The sequence below is a fragment of the Herpailurus yagouaroundi genome, unplaced genomic scaffold, assembly GCF_014898765.1.
Source record: "Herpailurus yagouaroundi ecotype Mexico unplaced genomic scaffold, PumYag 77, whole genome shotgun sequence".
Classification (NCBI taxonomy): Eukaryota; Metazoa; Chordata; class Mammalia; order Carnivora; family Felidae; genus Herpailurus; species Herpailurus yagouaroundi.
Genome location: NW_024412388.1, coordinates 29,164,066 through 29,184,655, shown reverse-complemented (window position 1 = coordinate 29,184,655; position 20,590 = coordinate 29,164,066). Strand labels below are relative to the sequence as shown.

The window sequence follows — 20,590 nt, the reverse complement described above, 5'->3', positions numbered from 1 at the left end:
CACAGGCCAAGGCGGAGGGCCTAGGACAAGAGGCATTCAAGCAGAGGGGCCAGCATGAGGAGGAGGCTGGAGGCTGGAAGATGCAGCGCATTTTTGGGGAGCGCCCATGGTGGGGGACGGTGCCTCACAGCAGTGCCTTTGGCCTCGCCCTGCCAGAAGCTGCTCTTCTCTCCTTGGAGCCCCTCCCTCCGCTCCTGACCTCCTAAGCACTGCCCCAGTCAGTGACTTTGAGGGTATAGCGGTGGTGGGGTGGCGGGCGGGGGGGGGGGGGTGGGGAACTTGAGATCCTGCTTCTACCTTTGACGGGGCTGGAGGGTCTGGCCCCTTGCCAGGTGCCCTCCAGGCTCGCCCCTCCCCCCACCCAAGCTTGGAGAGGGGACCGGTGTCCCTTCTTGGGTGGAGGGTGCCTCATCCCCATCTCTAGCTCCATCAGTCATGCTCTGAAGGTCCCAGGCCCCTCCCCATCCCCTAGCTGTTCTGCAGAAGGGCCCTCTGGCTGTGGTGACAGGACTTCGGTGTCCAGGGTAGACCTCCCCTCCACCGAGGAGCGAGGTCCCGTAATCCTGAGGGCTCCCAGGCCTCTGCCCTGTGCAGATGCAGGCCGATGGCTCTCTGGGAGCCCTTACAGATCTATTTTTGTATGGAATTTATTCACTGGACAGAGGGAAGTGGCCTGCAACCCTCCGGCTCCCCCATCTGAGCCCATCCAGGGAGGGCAGGGGCTGGCTGGGGATGCAGTTCCTTTGACTAATTCTGGAGATGTTTTTATATTTCCTGGGTTCTATATGCAGGACAAAATAATAAAAACTTGTCTGTGATAATGGTACCTCTTTCAGTGACAGTTGCTTAACTGTTAAGAGCTTATGTGGGGAGGGTTTCCACCCTCCCCCAACTCCCCGTGGGGTGTCTCCAGTGTGTGTCTGAGGTCTGTGAGATTAATTGAATGACTCCTGGCATGGAAGGCTTCCCAGTCTAGAGAGGGCAGCCTGGTCTCAGAAGTAGCAAACCAAAGAAGGCTTCCATTGCCTTCCATCGCCTTCCCCACCACCAGGCAACACTCAGGTGATGGTGCCGTTTTCTGAGCTAGACAGTCACGGGGAGGGGAGCAGGTCAGGTAAGGTGTGTGCGGGGAAGGCAGGAAACGACACACTAGATTTTAGATGTGTTTGAGGTCTTGCGGGAGGTGCGGGTGGAGATGCCCCTCCTGGAGATCGTGGGTGCTGGGTCTGGAACTTGGCACAGACGCGGGCTAGAGACGGAGCTTTGAGGGCCAGGGTGGGGCGAAGTTGATGCCTCCGTGAGGAGGCTCCTTGAGGAGCACTGGGAGGAGAGGGAGCTCTGGAGCAAGTGTGACACTGCCCAAGTCTGGTGAGGAAGAGCAGGAGACAGAGCCTGAGGGGAGAAATGGGGAGAAGCCAGGAAGGAGTCAGCCATCGAGGCGAAGGAGCAGTGAGTGTGGGTGTGAAATACAGAGAAGTCTCGCGAGCAGAAGGTGGGGGAGTGGCTGGGGTGGGGGGATGTTCCCCTGGGGGCTGCGTAACCTACCCCAAGAGGGGGCTTGCAGGATAGAGCTCCTCGCTCACAGTTCTGGCGTCTAGAAGTCCGAGGTCAAGGTGTCGGCAGGCTTGGTTGGCTCTTCCCGAGGACTTAGGGAAGGGTCTGTTCCAGCCCTCTCTGCTTGACTGGCAGACGGCCGGCTTCTCCCTGTGTCATCACATCGCCTTCCACATCCAGATTTCCCCCCTTTCAGAAGTACTGGGCTGGCCCACCGTAATGACCCCATTTTAAGTTGATGACCTCTGGAAAGGCCCTGTCTCCGAATAGTCACTTTCTCAGGTACCAGGGGTTAGGACTTCCACATGTGAATTTTGAGGGGACATAATTCAACCCTTACTTGAGGATCGAGGAGTGGGGTTCGGGAATCTCTTGCGGTGTGCTGCAAAGGGAGAAGAGTGGGATAAGAGAGTGATTAGGGCGGAGTGGGGATGCAGGTTGAGTGCTGGAGTGCCCCTTGAGCGCGCGCGCACACACATACACACACACACACACACACACACACACACACACGAGCCCCTGCCCTTTCCGGTTTGCTAGTGCTTCTGCACTCCCTGGGCCGGGATGTCCATGGTCACAGCATGGAGAAGGTGTCTTCTTTATTTGCTTCGTCAGGCCACGGGAAGTGCTCAGGGCCGGGGCTGGGGTGACGGGGATGGCAATACGTGACAGCCCTTTCCTCCCTTCCTGTGCTCAAAACCAGTTGAGCACTAGTCACTGGGACAGACGGACAGCAAGATACCAGCTTCTTGATAAGGCTGACTGGAGACTGTTGCTCACCATGTTCCTTCGAATCAAAGATGCCATTGAGTGTGAGATGTACCACTCAGCAACATCACAGCCAATTCAACTGTATCATGCCATCTGCTTGGAAGATGCATCCCAACTTCAGAGATGTTAAAATGTGTAAAATGTACGTCTTCGATAAATGAGTGGTGGTGTATCGGGGCCAAGGGCCTTTCCCTGAATTAGACCCTCCTAGTCCCGGTCTGAGCCAGGCAGCCACAAGCCTCCTCTGCACGGGCACCTTTGCCCGACCCAACTTCCTGCAGGACGGGGAGCAGACCAGCGTGCCCCCGGCTCGTGAGCACGCAGACCTGCGGGACAAGCCAGGTGGCACCGATTCAAGCCGGTTATCCCACTGGGTAAGTCACTTCTCCCCGAGGGGGAGGAGTTCGTGGGTAGGTTGGGGACGGCGGGAGTGCTGCTCTGCTGGTGGTCTGCCTCAGAGGCGTGGAGACAAGGAGTGGAGGACCCCCACCAACACTGAGCACAGCCCCTGGCGCACAGCAAGTGCCCGCAAAATGTCATTCTTAGGAAGGTGTAAGGCAACGGGTAGATGTACAGTATATGGGCAGTAAGGAGCATCTCTGGGCAGCAAGGCTGCTGCTGTGGTTTCACAAGCTGTTTGGTCATTCAGTGAATCCAGCACCTACCCTGTCGCAGACACGAGGATGTGAAGACCTCGCTGCCTAACGGGGGGGCGGGGGGAGGTTGGGGGTCGGTTAAGTAAAAAGCACGAAAGACACAGCATTAGGGATAAATCCTAGGTGTTGTGGGAGTCTAGGGACCTTCCACCTGACCCAGTCCCCAGGGAGGTGCAGGAGGGCCCAGGGGAAACCGTGTAGCATGTTCACCGTCCATATTAACCTAGTATTAACCGTGTTAACCACGACAGGGTTAGCAGATCCCATTGCCCCCTTCCCACCGCTCAGGACGCAAGTACAACTTCTTACTGTATGACGCCCTCTCTGCAAATCTCTTGGTACCCTTACCATCTAGCCCTCCAGCATCTGCCAGTATCTAGGCAAAACCTTGCTAGTCTCCTCAGGGTGCCTCCCGGGCCCATTTTAGTAGCTGGGCCCCCTGGGGTCTTGGGCAGCAGAGAAGAGCCAGAAACTTTCAGTTCACGGATGACCTCGATGCTGACCTGCATCTTGTGGGCAGATGATGGGTATCTCGAGCATCTCGAGCCTCGCTCCAAGGAATATGTTTTGACTGAGACTGCTCTTGGAAGTTGAGAAAAACCAGAAACCCAAAATTTGTTTCCCCGTTGCAGACACCTTACATCACACTCCTTCCCAGATAGACTGCATCTGGCCCCATCCGCTCCCTTCCCCGCCACACTCATCCTTGACAGTCAGCCGGGGCATGGTGAGGACGGTTGACATGTGACCCTTTGAGGGGGTGTATCCTCGGTGTGTCCCGTTTCCACCCCGATGGCTCTCAGCATATCGTGGCACGCGGCGTGTGATTGTGGGCACTGAAAATTTGCAGATGGGGAGCTGGGGTCTTCCTGGCACCCCGGTGCCAAGGATAGGTTACGTCCTCCACCGTGTGCATCATCTGTCAGAAAATGCTAGATGATGGCAAAGTGTAGAGGCAGGCAGTGCAGGTGACAGCTCTCAGGGAGCGGGCAAGGAGCTAAGGGACTTGTTCAGTAGGTGAGGCAATGCACGTGGGGGAGAGAGAAGGCCGGGGGAATGCCTCATCTTGTAAAGGGAGGAGGCACCTTTTTGCCAAATTGGATTCCAGGCTCCCATTAAGTGGAGAGCCCGATGTGGGCCCCAGTTCTAATGAAGTCTCTCCCGGCACCTCCCATTTCTGAAGCCTCATGAATGATCTACCGTTAAAACCTTCAGCACATGTGTCATCCTGAACTTGAGGTGCGGGTCAATAACTGTCAATGTGTATAATTAGAAAGGAAAACACTCAGTGGAGCTCGTGCACGTGTAGGTGCTAAGACGTACCTTTGTTCTCCATTGCAGGCAAACCCATTAGTTCCTTTGAGCTAAAAAGCGTGTCTGATACCATGAATAACAGTTGCTTAGGTGATGTCCTACCCATTCATACCCCAAGAACTAGCTCTTCATATGAGGTGGTAAATTTGGAATTCTTTCAATAGGAAGCCCCAAAATAGGGCTTCTGGAAAGATCAGGAGGCCTGCGGGGCAAAGAATGAACCTAGTGCCTACTGGATCTCTAGGGCTCTTGGCAGCTGCCTCAGTGCCCTGGTGAAGGGGAGGACTCAGAGCAGCTCCGCTTGCATCTGCTTGATACTAAGGGCGAGGTCTGTAACAAAGGGCAGTAATCTGGCCGGGGTTGCTTTGAATGGAGAGGATTCTCTAAGGAAAGCTGCTCTCAGCTCCAGCTGGCCGTGTTGCCAGATCTTATTTTTTGGAGGCTAGCGATCATTTTTGTGAAATCTCACCATTTTTAAATTGTTAGTAACTAACTTGAAAAAACAAAATCCAATGAAATTGTGTCTGTGAACCCTGGTTTGCGGACTGGCAGTAGGATTTAAATTTTTTTTTTTTTTTTCAATTTAAATTTCCTTTGCAACATCCCAGCCCTGTGATACATCAGCCCATGTTTTAAATCCTGGGATGGGGGAACTCGTGACCCTCCAAGTCCGCCCTTCTATGGAATGAACGACTGCTCCATCTTCACCGCACAGGACGGGCATCTATTAGGCACCTGCTGCATACTACACATTTCCTACAGCTGGGTTCTTTTAGGCAGTGGTGCAAGCGGAATAAAACGGGGAGGGTGGCTCTGGGTAGGGCACGTCAGGTCCTAAGTGTTTCCTTGATGTCAAGCTCTTGACACCACAGCAGATGAAGGGAAAGGCAGAAGCCTCGGGTTTGGTGACTGAACTACTTGAAACGAGTAGCCTTTATTCCAAATGCTGTCACTGACCACAGGATCCTTCCCCCATCAGTCACTGTCAGTTCTAGGTGAGTGGGGCTAATGACCCGTTTTTCTCTTCTGCCACTAGTTCCGTGTTGGTCATTTTCAGTGTAGAAAGAATTTTAGGAAGGCAGATCTGCCAGAGCCTTCGGATTCTGGGAAGCGAGAAGCACGATCGCTGCATTCATTACCCGCGCCCCTGCTTTGTTCCTGGCCAACGAGCTCTGACACTACTGGCAAGCTACAGATACCCTGGATTCTGTCCTCCCGGATGTCAATTTCTTGCTCATGGAACAAAGGTGTTGGGGGAAACCTGCTCGGGGTCGATCAGCTATGCCCTGGATGCTGGGGTCAGGGGCCCTTCTTCAGACGTCAGATTGTGCCTTAAGGATGGGTTTCCGCAGCTTCTGAGGAAAGCAGCTGTTCGAGGACCCCCACTCGATAGCTTCAGCTCCCAAACAGTCTCTAGTCCAGACAGCACAGCTTGGAGATGACAGGCAGGCTGAATACTGATTAAAAACAAACCCACAATTTATTGAAAACAGGTAACTTTCAGTAGCTCGAATTAGAACAGCTTAGGGATGCCATTGCTCAGGAACACAATATGCACAGTCTCGGGAAAGGGAGAATAAAACAACTTAAAGGAATACAGCTGCAACAGGACTGGATCGCTAGGAGGGCCACGCAGCAAAGTAACACCAGGTAGAACACAGAGCCACACGTGAGATCCCAGTGCCCTCGAGCCCGGGGAGGGAACTCTCGGCTCCCCTAGTTTTGGACCACATCTCATGATTCTTTGGGGCGGAGGTGCTGGCTGGAGCACAGGGATCTTGGTGCTGACTCTGATTAACTAGTCAATGCCCGGAGGACAGGCTAAACATGGGGAGTGAGGCCACCAGGCAAGTTACACCTGCCCCCCATTGAACCCCGTAAGAGGAAGCAGTCCCTGCAAAGTCTGTGAACCTGGCAGGGACAACTGGACTAGAGAGAGCTTGGAGACGGTTCCTCTGTAGCCGGTCCCATAAAAACCCTAGACTAAGCTAGGCCCTAGAATTGTCTTAGCCAAATTCCTACCAACTAGGGAGGTAGAGAAGCCAGACATGGAAGCTGCCTCCAAACCAATTTTTGGTCTTCGGTAAAGGGAGAAATACAAAACACTGTTCCACGAGTCGGCTTGGAAAAGCCTACTGGGCACAGCGGGTAGAAGATCCTGAAGGCCCATTTAGTATCCACCACAGGAGAAAGCAGGGATGGGGGCCGGGGTGAGATGTGCTCTGCTGTGGTTACTGCCAGGATACATCCCATCCTGCTGTCCTGTTCCCATCTGTACAGTTCCTCCCAGCTTTCCGGATCTGTCCTCCCATGGCCCAGAGCTCACGCTTCCCTGAGCTTAAAATTCCCAGCCTCGAGCAGAGGGTTCTCCGACGAGGGGGAGCAGGCGGTCTTCCTGGGAACATGAGCTGCTCTCACGCCACCTCCACTGGGATAGGGGCGGGGCAGAGAGGATGCTGGGTTACAGGAGGCAGAAGGTGGCAGCTCAGAGCAGGAAGGAGAATTCTGCCAGGAGAATGACAGGAAGTTTCGACTGCACGGATGCGGGAGGCAGTTGGGTTGGGAGGTGCGAAGAGCAAAGCTTTATCTAACCGATGGGGGAGCAGCGCGTCTCCCCCGCGTCCCAAATTCTCCCAGAGGAACACCACTCCCTGCTCTGGAACTTCACGCTCCAACAAACAATAAGCCTGAAGGGAAGAAGTCTCTTCAGGGTCCCAGAAGTGCCCGTTGAAGGTCCATCCTGTCAAGTTTGGCTTCTTGAGACAGCGGCCTCATTTGTGAGTCCGTATGCTGTTGCAGATCTGGGCAAGGCGGCTCTACAAAGGAAAGGAGGCGGGTCGTTGAGCGAACACGGCACCGGCCACGCTTGCCTGTTGGCCACTTCAGAGTCTCCTCGGGTGGCACTGGACTCGGGGTCAGCAGGTCTGAGTGAATCTCAGCCCTCCGTTCTCTACTCATATCACGAACTAATGAATTACCTGTCCTGGACCTCCATTCCTCATCTGAACGAAGCAGTAAAACAAGACCTCAGATGAGACAGTAGTGCTGCAGGCACAGCTAGGGGACGGCTGTCGCTAGGTTCGGGTAGCTGGGTACGTGTGGGATCCCAGCACGGGGCCCTCGTTCCACAGGACCGGGCTGGGAAAGCAGCTCCGCCCTTGCCCCCCTCCCTGGAGGTACCCTTCACAGACCCCCCCCCCCCAGTAGGGGGGGCGCCTAGGGCAGCCGTGTTCGCACCAAGTGCTCCCATCCACCACCGGAGACCATGCTGACTGGACCACGGAGGCCCATCTGACCAAGGCTGAGCCAATTCAACGCCCTTCCGAGAACGTAAGCCTCCGTCCAGAAGCCGGACGGTCAGTGCCGGGCATTAGTGAAGTCAGAGTTGCGGCTGCCTGAAGCCACACGCAAGCCAGTACTGAAGGAGGACACAGCCCGGAACCGAGAGCCCTGTGGAGAAGATGATCTGCCAAGGGAGGAATGAGGAAATGTCAGAGGAATGGGTGCGTGGGCCTCAAAGACAGAGACGCTCCAGGAACAGGTGCACCTCCATAAACTCCTGTCAAGGAGGGTCCCACTGCTCCGGAGGCCTGGCTGTTCGGCGTTTTCTTGGACTCCGTGGGACCCCTTGGAAGAAGCCCCTCCCTCCCTCTAGGAGGTTTCCGTTCCGGCAGTCAATCTGCCCTCCCACACTGACACCAACTGCCTGAATGACGCAGAATTTTGATTCTGTTGTGGAACTTTTGTGGCAGGCACTCTGGGGTGGACTGAAGGTCAACCTCAATTTAGGGACAGAATTGCAGCTAGGGAAGTAGGATTACGGTAAAAATCCCCTGGGGGAAAGAGGACAACACGGTGCTAAAGATGAAGCCCAGCCCCCAAAAGACAGTCCCAAGTACGGCTAAACTAAGAACGCCGTTGGCGGCATCTTGTGCGCGGAGGGTTACGAGACTCACGGAGAGTTTCTTAATGTTTCCCAAGGCCTCTGGGTCCAGCTGTGCGATGTCCATCCTCTGCAAGTCACTGGCCAATAATCGCATGCTCTGTGTGGAGGGCAAAATGGGTTCAACCTCCATGTCCCCTAGGGCAGGGCCCTCCACCCAGTGCCTTAGTGTGCCCCAGGGGTGCCCATGATACTCCACACTTGGTGGGGGGTGGGGGGAGTGGCAAGGAGTGCCTTGAGGCGTCAGTGGCATCAGTGCTTATCACTGGACCTTGGCTGGACCACCCGGGGAATAAAGGGCATGTACTTTAGCTTAGAAATGCCCTGCAGACACATCTGAGATACACCTTCCTTCCCTCTGAGGAGCCGAGGTCAGCAACTTCCTCTATTCAACCCAGAGAAACGGGTATCAGCCTGCTTCAGAACCCCTCAGAGTTATACAGAGTGGAAGACACAGCTCCTGGTCCCCTTTCTAGACTAGGCACATACCCCAACGGTGCCTTCCTCTGCGTTCCCTTTAATAACCTCCCGTGTTGCACACATCACATAATCCTGTTCTCGACGGTGAACCCCTCTTGACTACTGAACAGCTTCTCGAGAGCGGGGATCGTGTCTTCTACACCTTGGGCCTGCCACAAGGCAGCTGGGCAAATGTTAGCCGAGGAACAAATAGGAACATGGAGCCGGGCAAGGATCCCAGCCTGGGCCTCTAACCTAGGCGAGAAAACTGGGTTCCGAGCCCTGCAGAGATGTGGAGATCGGGATCCATGCCACGCCACGGACTGTGGGGGTGAGAAGTGGGTGATGGGCCCACGACAGAAGGGCTTGAGCGAGCAGCGTGGTGGCCCGGCATCCCTCAGAGACACTCACCTCTCCACCGCCCACCGGCACCGTGAGGAAAATCTCTTTGCTGTCGGCAAGAGGGCTGCCATTCATGGAGATATTGTAGATCCGCTCTCTGGCTGCTGGAGTGCGCAGGCCCGGGGTCTTGAAGACCCTACAAAGTGGGAAGATCCCCGTCAAGATGGCTTGGCAGATTGAATGACATGAGGCGCTGTGAACCCTTGCAGCCCCCATCTGGCCTCAAGCTGTAGTTTTCAAATCCCACATTTCTAAGAAGGCGAGTTCTAAATTTAGGGGAAAAAATGTCTTTTTAAACAGTAATGACTAAACACAGCTGGAGAAGGGAGGCTGTAATTATCAAACATACATCTAGCCAAAGTCAGTTCTTACCCACGGAAATCTCAATTCCAAAGCTCTGTATGGATGCCAGTCATCCATCCAGCCACAAAGCCAGAAATAAACTATGGTTAATGCATTTCCAAGAGTGGCTAAGTGCTTCCATCAAGAAGAGTTTTCTGGGGTCAAAAAAGGAGGATCCAGAGACTACATCATATTAATTCCCAACCTAACCTTCTCGAGACAGTTAAAATTCTGCTACCTGTTTTTCTCTACATGTCCTCTGCTATACGCTCATGTGAAAACCAGTTCAAGAGTGGGAATTAAAAGTAGAAGGCTTCCTCCCTCTCCTCACCCCAGAGATCCCTACTCTCAATTCCTTATGTCTTCCAGAAACGTTCTACGTATGTAAAAACAAATGGGATCGTCTAGGACACGCTGTTCTGCAACGTGCTTGGAGACGCCCGTGATCACGAAGCTGTCACATCGGCACACGCACATCCACTTTAATGGTGAGACGGCACTTCCTGTCCAGTTGACCGGCCCGCTGGAAGACACTGGCTTAGAGCCTGGGTTACGTTGGTCTCCCGATGTGACGTGGTGTCCACTGTCACTCTTACCAAGGGTATAGGAGAGTACCTACCCAGTTTTAAAAACTACGTTTCCTGGTCAGAATCAGAAAAGACCAAGAATCACCAGAGGCTTCCTAGTCATCAGAGGCAGAATGTCCTCCTCCCTCTCGTCAAAGAGTCATTCTGTCGCTGAAATCAGCTAACCTGCACCCAGGGGAGGGGCAAACACTTGGAAGCCGAGACGGCTGCCCTCCTCCAAGAGCGCTTTGCCAGGCCGAGGAGTCGAGTGTTTTCTCGCACACCCTTCTTTGCTGACTGATGTTAACTGGTGGGCTCCCACCCAGACGCAGGCGCCGCTCCCATCACTCACCTTGAGTCAAACTTGGGTGTCAAGCCTGGAGTTGGTTTCACCATAGACAACTCCAACCGGCCCCCAGCTGGGGTGACAGTGTTACAGTGGCTGGACCTGCAGGTAAGAAGTGGCCATGAGGTGCGCAGTGACAGCAGCAGCGTGGCAGGTCACACGCAGAAGGCCCCGATCATGTCGGGTACTGTCCCGAGCACCTCACACATGCTCATTCGTGAAGCTCCCCAACAACCCGGGAAACACGGCTGTGATCCTTGCGTACGGATGCAGACTCCAGCACACTGAGTCGCACAACTTGGCCGAGATCACACAGCCAACTAGGGCGGAGCCAGCGCTCTGAAGCCGAGCGTCCAGCCTCCAGAATCCGACTTCTCAGGCTAACGGGACAAGAGGAAGGAGGCACCCTCTCAGCCCCTGGTAGGCCTCTTGGCTAGAGCTCGGCAGCTGGAGGCATGAAAATAAACGAACCAAAAAAGTGGGGGAGGACAGAGAACATGGGCAGAACTGGAGAAATGTGCTGGGTCAGTTCATTTCTAGAAGCCCCTCCAGCTTGGAGACTCAAGTTCCACTGGAGCACAGGCCACGAGAGCCCTTTCACCCCCGATTTCTGCCACGCTGAGTGGGTCTCCCCAGTAAAACCAAAACACACAATGAAGTTTGGAAAACCCATTACCTTTTGCTTTTGCCTTTTCCTTGTACGGACTGGGTTCTCTTCTTGGACGGAGGACACCTTTTGACCTGGATTCACAATCAAATGAAACTGTGATTATAAAAAGCCCCCAAAGGGGCAAAGGTAAGGGAGGGGTAGGAAAAGTAGGGGAGGGGGAACCAGCTCTGGAAAAGGAAACTAACACCGAATATGAGGTCTGCTCCCAGAATCAAGTTGCCTTAGGTAATACAGAACAAAACTGACCAACTAAGGCCTGGGTCTTCAAAGCAGAGGGTTTTGACCAAGATTAAAGGGAAATCTCTTTTGAACTGACTTGGCCTGGCTTGCCCCCTCTCCATGCCCTCACCTCCCTGTCACTCTGCCATTAAGTGCTGCTGTGAAGGTCACTCAGGCGGTCCCAGGTGCCCACTCTAAGGAACCCTCGGCAGTCCTCACCCCTCCCAAGTCCTCAGGGGCACCTGACAAGGATCACTCCTTACCTTCTGACAATTCTGTCCATCCCTGTCCTCCACCCCACCTTCCCCATTTCTCTGGCTGTCCCTGTGCAGGCTACCTCATGAGGTCCTCTTTCTAGCATCCCTCCAAGTGCCCATCCTCAGCCCCCTCTCCACACCTTCCCTGCACAACCTCACTAACAGCCACAATGGGAGACAGTGGGTCTCACAACCTCCTACTGCTCCCTGAGCGCCAGGCTGAAATCTCGGATAAGTGTGGAACAAAAACTGGGACAGTGGCTGCTCCCCTTCACCGCTCTTCCTCCCATGTCCCACCTTCTACCTATGATGGCTGCCTGAGCTAGAAACCATTTGATCATCCCTGCTTCCTCCCTTCCTCCACCAAGCTCATTCTCCCTTTTAGAACATTATGTCAAAACCGTCCTTCTCTTTTTATAGGCTCGGTGCCTCCGTTTAAGAATTACAATGGCCTCCCAACTGGGTTCCTTGTCTCCAGTTTTTCCCCTCTCCCATTTACCCTGCATATTGTTCTGAAATACCAATCTGAAATGACCAACCTGGTGGAATGGAAACTTCCAAGCCTGGTACACAAGGCCATTCGTTGTGTGGCCCTACTCTGTGCAGATCACCCTCACAGCTTACATCCTTGCCATCCCAAACCGCTTCTTGTTCCTTAAATGGAACTTTCCTATCTCCTTGTGGATTGCCCTTCCCTTTCTTTTCCAGCTAGTGAAATCTCCCTCACCTTTAAAGGCCTGGTGTATCCTAACCAGCGAGGTAATAGCTTTGATAGCTTCCTCTTCTATGTACCTTATACACACATCTATGATTGCTTTTGTTTTTAGCCATTTAAGTGGGATCTTCTCTACTAAACTGAACACTGGCAGGTGGGGTGGGGCAATAGGATATTATGTATTTGTCTCCTGTCCTCTCCCAGCCTCAAACCTGAGTGCCTACTTACTCTTGCAGTTTGAGGATTCTTATTTTTATTTTCTTCTTCTTCCTCTTCCACTATCATTTCATCCACTTTTATGATCTTTCGTGCTATAAGAAACAGTTTTAACAAAGTGATATTTCTCATAGGAATAAACTTTAGTGTTTTCATGTGTTTGTTTGTTTGTTTTTTTTTTTAATGTTTATTTTTGAGAAAGAGAGGCAGAGAGAGGGAGATACAGAGTCCGAGAAAGGCTGCAGGCTCTGAGCTGTCAGCACAGAGCCCAATGCAGAACTCGAACTCACCAACCGCGAGATCATGACCTGAGCTCAAGTCAGACACTTAACCAACTGAGCCACCCAAGCATCCTATCATGTATTCATGTTTCTTATAGGAAATGAAACTTATGCAATCTGAGGTTGTAATTAAGAAAAAGACTTTGAATATACAAGATGACTGTTTTTAAAAAGAAGGTTTAGACAGACTGGTTAAAAAAGTCACCAGACTGGTTAAAAAAGCCCACATGATGCCCAGCATTCTGGTAAGAGCACAGATGCTGGGGTCAGCCAGACTTGAGCTTGAGGCCTGGTCTTAGCACTAACCAAATCATGGGGCTTTTAGTGTGGAGCCTCAGTTTCCTCATCTACAAAAGGGAATAGTCACTTCCTAGGGGTATTATGAGACCTGGAATGTGCTCCACAAGAGCAGGGTCTTTGTTACTCCCTGTACCCCCAAACTCTAGAATTGTGCCTGTGTTTACTAAGTGTCTGTGGAATGAATCAATGTAAAAGCCTTTTGGACAGTACTGGACCCATGTCAGAAGTATTGTTTATTACAATCAAATATTATTTACAAAGATTAGAAAAAACTTTCTAAGCATTGCAGCTGCTTAGTGATAGTAGTGTCACTGCTAAATATGTACAACCACGAGCCAATCTTGAGCAGGGATTCCACAGAGAAAATTCACACATCTAATCATGAGGGGCAGGGGATGAGACTAGACAGCTTTTTATTTTCTGACACATTAAACTATATATATATATATATATATATATATATATATTTTTTTTTTTTTTTTTTTTTTAGAAGCAGCACAATGTAGTCAAAGTCCAATGGTCAAGGGAGCACAAAAAAAAAAAAATCTTTACTGTTGGATGACATTGGTCCTGGTGTGTTTGGCTCCCAGGGGTGAAATCAAAAGACCCCTCCCCTCCCCAACCACATAAGCAAAACTGGTGAAACTCAGAAGAGAAACTAGTATTACCTAAGTGTAGAGATAACCCAGAGTGACCTAACAGATTGTAAATGTGCAGGTGAGGAACTCTAGGAATACCCCAGTCCAATTATGTCATACTCTCACCAAGGCAGCACGGGAATGTGACAACGGTGAAGTGAAAATCTCCTGCCCCCCACACCCTACAAGGCCAAGATGGAAAGCAAGATGGACTAAGAACCGGACGGTGTTTCTGGCCCTACCCAGCAGGGAAAGTGCGCTGGTGGGCAGCCCCAAATCCAGGCCATGGGTCAGGCCTATCCTCACAAGATTTGGATGCACTGAGCTATGAAAGCTTAATGACAGTGACTTAAAATCCATGACAGAGCCCAATGTGTCCTGAGTCCATGTTCACTAACCACAACCTGCTGTCCCTCCAGGACAGCCTCTCTCCAGGTGTGTGTGAGATGATTTCACGAAGCAGGTCCCTGAATCCAGGAATGTGGGATGATGCAATGGGACACCGGTCCTTCTGCAATTCTCTTAACCTTTCTGGTCACACGGGAGCTCCTTGGCTGGCCTTACCTTGTCCCGTAAGGCCTCTCAGTCCCGCCAACCTGTTTAACTGGGGGAGCCAGCAGGCGGCCAAGGTCCCCACACAGCTTTCCCGCTCCTTCCACTCTCACTGTCACTCCCACATCACTGGGAGTCTGCTCCTATCAGTCCTGCATACAATCAACTCAATGCGGCAGCCAAAATCATGTTATCGGATTTATAAGATGGAAGACTGGGCATTGGAGGGAAGAGGCTTTACCCCCGAGGCCTCTCTGAGCAACCAGCCAACCACCCTAGCCTCCACTCTCTCAGTTCAACAAAGGGTTTTGAAAAGTACTCACTTTTGGCAGATTTCAAGGGTGTCTGAATAGCTTCTGCTGTTAGTTTGTTTATTTCTGTGATATCCAGGTCAGCCTGTGACAAACACAGCCAGAAAACACCAGGCATATTCCATCAACTACGAGGAGCATTTTAAGACTCGAAACAATTAAAAAAACATATTATTTGATACATACAAAGACTGTTACATGCTAGTTATAACAGATATGGTGAATTCCCATAAATGCACTGTACCACCTAAGACCTAACACATTGCTGGTACCTTGCTTCCAGCTCTGTATTCTGCCCTGTTCTACATCCTTGTCTCCCCTCAGAGGTGACCAGTTTCCTGTCATTCCCCAGAGGTAACCACTATCCTTTCATTTACTTAAAAGAAAGCGCGTGTAAGTTTTACAAATGTACATGTGCTGAAATAATATTTTACTTGGTCTCATTTTTGACCACTGTTTGTAGTTGTAGTTAGTTTTCACGACCATGTAATAGCCCACTGTGTGACTCTACCAGAATGAATTTGTCCAATCTCTTGTCAACAGTCTTTTGCTATTACCAGCACTGCTACTCTGAACTATATTCTACGTGTGTCTGATGCACATGTTCAAATTTTCTCTTGGCTGTACCCTCAGGGATAGGGCACTGGAGGGTTGTGGGTACACAAATGTTCAGCCTTGATATTATGCCAAATCATGTTTCAAAGACGTCGCACTTGATTACGTCCCACTGGCAAACAATACAAGATCCTGATGATTCACGTTCTCTAACTCGGTGCTGTATTAGACTTCTCTCTCTTTTGATTTTTTAAAATCTAGAGGGTTGATAAGGTTTTCTGTTGTACTCCTGAGCCCTTCAAAAAGTCACTGTCATTCTAATTAAGTGATCCCAGTGGTAACTACCTATAAGGATGAAAACAGCCACGAGCAGGCATGATCCTATACCTTTCCTTGTAGGGCACGTGTAAATATCAGAAGAGTTGTTACAGACTAGGAATGACGCTGGCTTCATCTCCAGATGGGTGGCAAATCTGTGGAGTGCTCAAAGAAGGATTCTGAGACTGTCCAATCTTAGTAAGAAACAGCACTGTAGGAGATTAGTGATGTCTGAAATGGCTAATGGAATAGAAAGTATTGGCCAACTATCTGCCATCCCTAGAAACAACTGGCATGCTATGAAGGTATCAGTGGTGGCAGGCCACTGATCACCTACCACGCAGAAGAGTTAACAGGCCCAAGACTGATACCCATAGGAAGGCCGGTTTGCGTGGCTGGCTGGTGGCTTGCATGAGAACTTGGATTTCAGGGTTCCCACCATTCCCTGGTAAGAATGGCTCCTCTGGGCCTAAGCTTTGTACAAACACCATGACTTACGTTGCATAGCTGCTTTCCTTCTGGAAGTCTGGAATTTTGGTATGTGCTAGGCAGAAGATGGCTATGTGACCAGCCCCCAATAAAAACTCTGGGCATGGAGTCTCTAATATGCTTTTCTGGTAGATATTTCACATGTGTTAAATTAAGGTGTCCCATGTGACTCCACTGGGAGAGGACTCTTGACGGCTTGTGCCTGGTTTCTTCCAGACTTTGGCCCATGCACCTTTTCCCTTTGTTGATTTCCCTTTGTATCCTCGCACTATAATAAATCATAGCCATGAGAATGACTATATGCTGAGCCCTGTGGGTCTTCCTGGAAATAGTCTCAGGAGACCCCCCCCCCCACCATACCTAATAATTATGAGCTTTTGTACCAAAGTATCATTTCTTCCCTGAGTTTCAAATCATATTAGCTAAGGCTACAATTGCTTTTGACTTGGTATGATGGCACTATTTCATATAACATTAGAAGCTCTCTGATTGGTAGTTCTGTATGTCTGATTAATTAAAAAGAGGGTGATGCATTAGCTAATGCGTATAATTCATCTCAGAGGTTAAATCTTTTGATGCATTAGATCTGGGTGTGCAGATGGGGGGAACATAACACAAAGAAAAAACCAGGACTGAGGATGTTTTACTAGCTCTTGATTTTTTTCAGTTATCTCCACTCCTCTCCTACAATATTCACCCCCGAACTCTCTAGCTTTTTCCTGACTGGATAACTGGCTCTGAAATACCTTCAACTTCTGAGGCCAGTGGAGATCTGCTATTCAATGCTACTATATACCCTTTATAGTCAGGTCCTTTCTAATCCAACGGATTCTGATCAGTGCACAGAAGGATGTAGATTTTTGGGTTCACTTTGTAAATCTGTAAAGGTTGTAATACATATTCTCCCCAGATATACTACCGATGCATGTATATACACACATTGTTTATGTATGATTTTAGAGTGCTCAGGGTCTCTGTGAAGCCCATTTATGGACTAGTTCCCAACACTGTACAACAGAACTTTCTGCAAGGATAGAAATGCTCTATTTCTGAGCTACCAATACGGAGCCACTAGTCATGTGTGGCTACTGAACATCTGAAATGTGACTAGTGTGTCTGAGGGACTGAAGTCTTAATTTTATTAATTTTAATTGATTAAAATAGCTACCTGTGGCTGGTGGCTATTGTACTAAACAGTGCAGACTTAAGATCTAAATTATTTTGCTTCCCCATCTTACTCTCTTCAGTCCTGATAGTGATGCTGGGATGAAGGAGGTGAGAGGGAGTGAGGAAACCTGAAAGTCCCAAATAAGAGCATAGCTTCTACAGTATGACACAAGTCATACTGAGCAAGAGTCTCCTTGACACCAAGCAGGCCAGGTCATTAGGTAATGGCCCAGGGGCTTAAACAAACTTGGGAGTTGAGGCTTCTGCTTTGCCTGCGGAGGTCAGGGCAGGGCTGCCAAAAATAGAACTGCCTCCTTTTGTAGCACTTGAAACTATTTGGGCCTTATGGACTCAACATTGGATAACCATAATTTTTCAGTTGGCATAAACAAAACAGATCCCCTAGGAAACCTCTTCCACAGTAAACACTCACTGGTTGGATTTTGTGACTGGATTAAACTTAAAAACGAACCACAGTTCCAAAATAGGACAACACTTACTGTTGCTGCCTCTTCCAGGGCCTGTTTGTTTCCTCCAAGGGCTTTAAAAAGAACATTTTATTTAGTTACTATCGGATTTTAATGATAAACCATCTTCCCTGATATAACCAGTTATCTGTCTAAAACTGGACCAGATTAAAAGCCCTTAGTTCAACATCAAGGACATTCACAAACCAGTTTTAATTTTTCTCCACGTTAGACTGGCCCCCTCGTAACATATTCCACGTTCCACCACCCCAAAGTTCTTATTTTCCAAATGTGCCTCTGCCTCTTATGACTCACTGCCTTGGTACTATTTCTTCTACCAGAAATACTCCGCTGTGCCTGACACATTTCTAATTTATCTTCCAAAACTCAGTTCAAATCCAAAACTCTGTTTATTTTTCTGTCACAACAGATTGCTGCAAAGTGCTGAGCTCGTTGTTCATTCTCATCATACCCAACAACTACTCAGAGCTGTTTAAGGGTCCACCCTACTTTGAACTGAATTCCTTGAGGACAGTTTCTGGCAAAAAATACGACATAGAGTAAGTATGTAGCCAATGTATGTTGAAGGAAGAGGTCTGTGCAAGATTCAGATGTAGAATAAAGTAGAGGTAATCCTCCTTCTAGAAACTTTCATAGTGTCCTATAGAACCGTTAAGAATTCAAGCTTTGGAGGTGCCTGGGGCCCCTGGGTGGCTCAGTCGGTTAAGCATCCGGACTTTGGCTCAGGTCATGATCTCGCGGTTCGTGAGTTTTAACCCTGCATCATGCGCGGTGCTGACAGCTCAGAGCCTGGAGCCTGCTTCAGATTCTGTATTTCCCTCTCTCTCTGTCCCTCCCCTGCTCATGCTCGCTCTCTCTCTCAAAAAACTGAATAAACATTAAAAAAAATTAAAAAAAAATTTTTTTTTTACATTTATTTCCGAGAGACAGAGCGTGAGCAGGGGAGGGGCAGAGAGAGAGGGAGACACAGAATCTGAAGAAGGCTCCAGGCTCTCGGCTGTCAGCACAGAGCCCGACGCAGGGCTCGAACTCACAACCGCGAGATCATGACCTGAGCCGAAGTCGAACGCTTAACCGACTGAGCCACCCCGATGGCCCCCCCCCCCCCCCCACCAATTTTTTTAACAGAAAAAAGAAAAGGATTCAGGCTTTGAACCAGAATGCCTGGGTTTAACTGCACTCTGCTACTAACTAGTTTATGAGCCCTTGAGCAAAGTAACGAACATCTCTGCACTTTATTTTGTCACCTATAAAACCGAGGCAATATTAACAAGTAACACATTTGTTATGAAGATAAAACTAGTTAACATACGTAATACACTCAGTACAATGCCTGTCTGGCACAGGAAGCCCTCTCTAAATGTGCCTACTGACCACTACTCTCTTTTGTAATTTTAATTATACAATCACATGTGCATTTTAAAAAATGATCCTCCTCTGCTAACTTGTAAGCTCCTGAGGGTAGGGACAAAGTCTGTTTTATTTCCCAAAGCATTCTCAGCACCTAGCATGGTGACAGAGACATGCTCCGTGAATATTTGTAGACATGTGCAAACAAAGGGCAAGCCAAAGGGTCATTAAATATCTACTATTTGAACAGAACATGCATTTCTGGTCAGGAAGGAGGCTACACAATGGGTGATAATAAGGATAATAGGAAAAGTAAGGGTGTCCCCGCAGAAAGGACAGCCTCTTGCATTTCCTTGGACATTTAACAAGGGAGTGAACAGGCTGCGATTTTTCTCTGGGCAGAAAAACTCTAGTGCGTGCACTTCCCAATTTGATTTGCTCAGTTTTTAAACTGACAGTTTCCACAAGATACCGAACGCACTGCTTGGGGTTATCCTCCCCTCGGAGCTCTGGTAACAAACCGAGTTACTCATTTATTCATTTTTAGATGACGGGATAAAATATTTTAGGAAAGAGGGTGCTCTGTGACACGTGAAAATCATGCAAAATTCACATTTTGGTGTGTCCATAAGTACATTTTACTGGAACACATACATGCCCATTCATTACAGCTGTTTCGTAACTGTTAACAGCTTGCGTTGAGTAGCTGCCATAGAGAACCCTCTGGCCCAGAAAGCCTAAAATATTTACTATCCGGTCTCCTAGAAAGGACGTCCGCGTACCTGCGGGGGTTGACGATGTTAATTAAGTACTACGCAGGAAAATAAAGCAGGGAAGGGAGATAAGAGGGCGGGGGGAGCGGTAGGACTGCAATTTCCGAAAGCGATCGGGGACGACCTCACTCAGGTGACCACAGAGGCGCCCCGGGCCAAGGCCGGGGGAAGCCAGCAGCTCTTACCAAAGTAGTCGAGCCAGTTCATCTCGCGCAGCACCTTGGGGAGCCTCAGGATCTCGATGTTGTACAGGTTATCCATCTCCTTGAGGAGGTTCTGCCTGTCTGACTGAATTTGCTTGGATCGGATTTGCACTGCGAGAGGGCAGAGCCGACAGAACACGGGTCACGAAAGCGGCCCGGAACCCGTGCTGCCCGCACCCCAAGCCCGCCGGGCCCCCGCGATCGCCCCGGGGTAGCGGCAACGACCCGGGCGCCGCCCCTTACCTTCACGGTCGAAGTCCCTAAGAAAGGAGGCGAGCTTCCGGCTCCGTAACGAGTTGGTCTTGGCGACCCGACTGCCGCCCTTCCTAGCCGGAGCCATGGCGCTCGGGTGGAGGCTGCGGGGAGCTGGGGACGCAGCCACAGGGGGTCAGCGGCCGAGATCGGGGAGGGAAAGTACGGGGGCCGCGGAGGAGCGGGAGAAGGCGGGAGGGCGCCCTACAGGTAGGGCTGGTAGGAGGCCCTGTCCTTGGAGGCCCGAGCATAAAGGAGTCGCGAGGCACGTACCTGCGGGTCGCGATATGGGCTGAGAAAAACCTCGCTGCTGCAGCTGAGAGGAGGGAGCGGCTCCGTGGCTATCCGGACGTGCGACCGCCGCCACCAAATTCAAACTGCCACAGACTGACGAATGAGAAGCCGCCGTCTTAGGTGGGTCCCACAACATCCAATCACAAGGAAGCTCCGCGACCAGGCCGCCCGTCCACATGTAGGACTACA

The 20,590-nt window shown here is 50.4% G+C and overlaps 1 protein-coding gene across 1 annotated transcript; it reads right to left on the bottom strand.

The window, feature by feature from the left end:
* Positions 1 to 5,750: 5,750 nt before the first annotated feature.
* On the bottom strand, positions 5,751 to 20,504 carry CDCA8 (cell division cycle associated 8). Its single transcript, XM_040469659.1, has 11 exons — positions 20,381 to 20,504; positions 20,099 to 20,221; positions 19,838 to 19,966; positions 17,542 to 17,582; positions 14,525 to 14,597; positions 12,443 to 12,525; positions 11,030 to 11,094; positions 10,360 to 10,455; positions 9,109 to 9,235; positions 8,252 to 8,338; positions 5,751 to 7,111 (listed from the first exon to the last, which is right to left on the bottom strand). Exons 2-11 carry the CDS (start codon positions 20,193 to 20,195, stop codon positions 7,067 to 7,069), a joined length of 843 nt encoding a protein of 280 aa, XP_040325593.1. The 5' UTR covers positions 20,196 to 20,221; positions 20,381 to 20,504; the 3' UTR covers positions 5,751 to 7,066.
* Positions 20,505 to 20,590: the final 86 nt, after the last annotated feature.